General features: G+C 34.8%; 1 protein-coding gene across 2 annotated transcripts in view; it reads left to right on the forward strand.

Annotated features, from left to right (window-relative positions):
* Positions 1-5,000, forward strand: part of LOC122255305 (RNA/RNP complex-1-interacting phosphatase homolog) — a 239,098-nt gene that overhangs the window by 3,933 nt on the left and 230,165 nt on the right. For both annotated transcript variants that reach the window (XM_043019402.2, XM_043019311.2), the window contains exon 2: positions 1,184-1,259. In XM_043019402.2, the coding sequence (XP_042875336.2) occupies positions 1,184-1,259 (76 nt within the window). The remainder of the gene's footprint in view (positions 1-1,183; positions 1,260-5,000) is intronic.

Consider the following 5,000-nt stretch of genomic DNA (forward strand, 5'->3'; position numbering starts at 1 on the left):
GACATTGAATAAATACACCATTTTTCCAGAGTAGATGTAATCTTTTACAACATAGCACTGTCAATTGTGAGGTTGCCTGGAGAGTGATATTGATCAGTCAAAGATGACAAAGTTTAGAACTGTTTCCATATTGAATGAAATGTTTAGTTATTTATTTTGTTAATTAATTAATTATTTATTTATTTTCTTACTTTATTATTAAGATTATAATTATTGTTATCATTATTTTTTATCATCATACAATTACTTCATCTCAGATATTTTAAAATTGGATATATTCAGTATGGGTATTTTGATAACTTTTGCTGTGTTTCATGTGGTGTGCACATATTCCTGAGAACAGAAATTGTCATACCTCATCATTTGGGGGTTAACACTGCCTTATTAAATGCATGCTTGTTATTTAGAATATTTTTCCTGTGGTATATTTTTTGGTGTTATCTTTGTGAGTAGAGTATGAGAAGAAAAAAGAACGAACACACGCACACACGCGCACACACACACACACACACACACACACACACACACACACACACACACACACACACACACACACACACACACACACACACACACACATGTATATATATGTATAAATGTATTTATGTATATATGTATGTATATATAATATATATAATATATATATGTAATATATATATATATGTATGTATGTATGTATGTATTTACACATACATATGCATATACATGTATAAAGGTCCTCAGAAACCTTTAATCAGTTTGCTCTGAATGAAATGAGAACCATTTCATCCTGTCACTAAACAATTAGCTACTGACATAGAAGAAGAAATAGAACAGGTTGCATGGATGAAAAAGAAATTCTGATGAAAAGCCATTCCTCTGGAAGGGAAGGAATCCTAGATTTCATATATTAAAGTACTGACTTATTGGGATCTTGAGGAAGGCTAAAGGATACTGAAAAAAAAAAAAATATATATATATATAAATATATATTTATATTTATATTCATATATTACAAATTATAAGACAGCACATAGATATTTTGAGTATACTTCCATTAAATTTATTTTATGTTAATTACATGAGTATATTCTTAAGATGCAATATCCATATGGCTATCATTATTATTGTATCGATATTTGATTGTATTTTAGAATATGAATAATTAATGTAGCAATATAATACTAATACTGCATTTTTTCAGATGGAGGAAATACACTAACATGGGCCGACAAATTCCTGGGACAAGGTTCATTGCCTTCAAGGTCCCGTTAAAAGAGGTAAGAGGAGTGTTTTTACTTGATATGTCATGTTGTCAAATAATACTTGTCTGTACTATTATTTAGCTTGTTTTTTTGGACAACTTAGGTTCCTGGCCATTGAAAGGCATTGATAACTTCTTATACCATGAGAAAAATTTTAAAGTGAATTTCTATCTTGATTCTTGCTATTTCTGCTAATAATTAAGTCAAAAGGATATATGGTAAAAGGGAAATTAATTTGATAAAGGAATGATGATTAGTTATTTCTGTTTTTCATCTGTGAATTTGTATGAAAAAGACAATGTAGATGATTGAAAAGGAAATAAAAGAGTAAGTAGAGGTCTTCTGTCAAATGTTATTTTTATTAATAGGTGTTAATCAGTACGAATGCCACTATTAACATCTTTTAACCCTATGACGACGACGATGCGTCACACTCGTGTGACACAGCTAAATTCCCGATGCTGGGGCGTCATGCCAGTGTGACGTTTCCAATGCAATATTGCAATGGCCCGGCGTAGGGGTTTTCGCGTAGCTCGTGCCCCGTCGGGAAAGGGTTAAGTAAGAAACAAATTTATAGACTTTAATTGCATTGAAATATGAGTCATGAGGATGTCGAAGTTATGATCACCCATTGTGTTTCTAAAGGTCCAGTTAATTGTTAATGTGAAGTAGGATGATGTGAATTGAATGTTTAAAGTACATATTATAAAGTTATATCCTGCATTAACTAAATATTTAAGATACCGAATGTACACAGTTTTGTATGACAGCTGATATATCGGGTAAGGTAGTGAATTGGATTAAATAGGCTAATGCTGTACAATATAGTATGCAGAATTTGATGATACAGTGTAAAATTACATTGCAGCAGGATTTATCATAACACCTTGCAACCCTGTAGGAGTTGGCAGTCACTGGATTGCTGCAAGTCTTAACCCATTAGCAGCGGATGGCTTGATTTGCTGCCAGGGCGGAGTCGGTCGTAGACGCGGATGGCACCGTATCAAACAATGTAAACCCACCATCCTTCTGCATACATATTTTATTAAAACTGTGACCAGTGGGTTAAAAGAAAGCAACTAACAATGAAATAGTATAAAAGGGGGTTGATAGTTAATGCATAATTGAATTATAATTATATTTGATATATATTAATAGATAAAATAGATTAAAAAAAAACAGATTTTTTTCATAGAAGATGATGACTAGTGAACAATAGCCATCCAAAATGGCTGTGAAGGCAATACCTGAAACACCAAACTAGGTTACAGTGAAAGGTGTTTGAAGAACAATGTACTACATGTAATATATGTAATATGTGCTCACCACAATAGGATCTTGCAAGCCTCATGTTGCATTGGATGAATCTGGAGGCTATTGCTGGTACAGTTCCATTCTGTACAGGGGTGAATTTACTCAAAATTACTGTATGTAGACTGTAATACACAATAAGTTGTACATATGACTTAATACCTTGCTTATATTATTCCTATAAACTGTTAGGTTCATTTTGTAGTCTAAAAAAAGAGCATGAAATATGTTATATGTGGGATGCTGTTACTATTCCTTACATCCAATAATGTCTACTACATCCCATTCTCCAATCAGAAAGTCTGCACTCTGTTTTAACCCATTTGCGACGTGACAATTATTTGCTTAATGCTGCTGCTGCTGTGAAGACAAGTGCATGTAGCCTCCACATGCAAGATTTCTAGGAGTGTTTTTTTTTTTTTTTAACAAGCCATGAACATTGTGTTAATACCAATGCAAATGGAAAAAAAAAAAATAATAAAAAAAATAAAAAAAATAATATATATATATATATATATATATACACATATATATGCATATATATATATATATATATATATAGATAGATAGATAGATAGATAGATAGATAGATAGATAGATATACATATATAATGTAACTGTAAAACATATTTAGAGGGAGAGCTCATGAGGAGATAGGAAAACGTGGCAGGAGTGAAATATTCCCATGATGTGATATCACTTCATCTGACACGAAGGGGTGATCCTTATAGCACCATGGATGTTGAATAATATTCATACATTTTTATAAGAAATACAATGTCTTTTTGCAATTATGTCAGTTCAAATACATACTTATGTGCATTTTAATGCTTCGTATTTTGTCACAAACTCATTGCATACTTCTCTATTTAAGTCATGGAAGATCAGAATTTTCATATCGAGATATATTAATTTTGAAATATGTAAAATTAGGAAATGGTCTCGTATGTTAGGGTTTAAAAGGTAGTAATGAACATAATTTGCACAATTAACCAATGTCAATGGGCCTGGCGAGAGCTGGCAACTCCCTATTCCAGGCCTCAGTAATATCTCCTGGGTCGTGACACACACAGCTTACTGGATGGAATAGGAGCCAGACTTGCTGTGTTTTTGATTGCGTGTGTGATTTTTTTGTATTTTCCATAATGTGTGATTGGAAAGAAAGATGATATTGAGGTGACTTTGTGGGGTACAATACAAGCTTTATTGAGGCCAGGGCTCATACTCTTTACTTATGTATAATCTTGTACTATGTGGAATATCGTTGCCACAATATCGTGAGCTAAAGTCAGACATATACGTAAAATATGTGAAAGCTTTTTCTTCCACAAAAACAACTACTCATGTTGAAAGTTCATAATCTTTCTGTAGCATACTCTTTTGCTCAAAAACATTCTTTCCAGAGTATCATGAGGGGAAATGATATATATATATATAAGCAAATAAATTTATTTATGTAAAAAAAAGAATGAATACAATATAAACATAATGAAAATAAAACACATACATATATATATAAAAGATGAACATAATAATAAAAAAAAAATATATATATATACAGGAAAAGAAGGGGAGAGGTCAGTGAGAGAGAAAGTCAGGCTGCAAAGTGCCAGGCCTCAAAGCAACCGTAGGTGCACAGAACGACAAAACAATCTGAACACCTGCTGCAGATAGCCTTCCGAAAACCCCTGGCAGAGCACCAGTGGCAACGAAGAGACTTGCCACCTGGAATGGACTCAATAGAGTGCCCTCGCTGTTGAAGTCAGGTTTGGACCTCATGTAGAGTCCTCTCTGCTTCTTGAGTGATGACTCCTCCATGCGGAACTCCTTTTGTGGGATCTCACCCCCCCTGTGGTATGATACACAGCAAAGGAGTTCACAGATCTTCTGATACCATGCCCTTGGCTTCAGAGGGGTTGAATTGAGGAGGAGAATTGGTCCCCAAAGTCGACACCCTTCATGCATTATAGTCAGCAACAACACGGGGCTTCCCTTCCTCCTCGACCTGAGCAGTGTGGACATTAGAGAGCATCGTAACGTTACGGTCACTCCACTGTAGAGCTAGTAACCTTGTGTAGCTGCTCCTATAGTCCACATCGCCCCTCTTTTTCACGGTGAGGTCACAGGGCACCCACCTATGTGTTGCCTTCACTGTCCCCACTGCATTCGTCTGTTGAGACTAGAGTACATGGAAAGAAGATGGGGAAGTGTACTAATTGTCTACAAAGACAGTGTACCCTTTCCCCATGCTACCACTCAATTTCAGAAAATTCAGTACTCCCTTTGTTGAGGCCGGCACAGTGCTCTTATCCTGGCTTGTGTAAATCCGGAAACATGAAGTGTATCTGCTGAATAGGCCAGTACTGAACCGCTATTTGTACACCTTCAAACCAAACTTAGTCTGCTTGTTTTTATTAACCCGTTCCCGACGGGGCCAATCCGGCT

Source organism: Penaeus japonicus, unplaced genomic scaffold, assembly GCF_977035675.1.
Source record: "Penaeus japonicus unplaced genomic scaffold, GWHDUDI00000001_assembly GWHDUDI00000029, whole genome shotgun sequence".
NCBI lineage: Eukaryota > Metazoa > Arthropoda > Malacostraca > Decapoda > Penaeidae > Penaeus > Penaeus japonicus.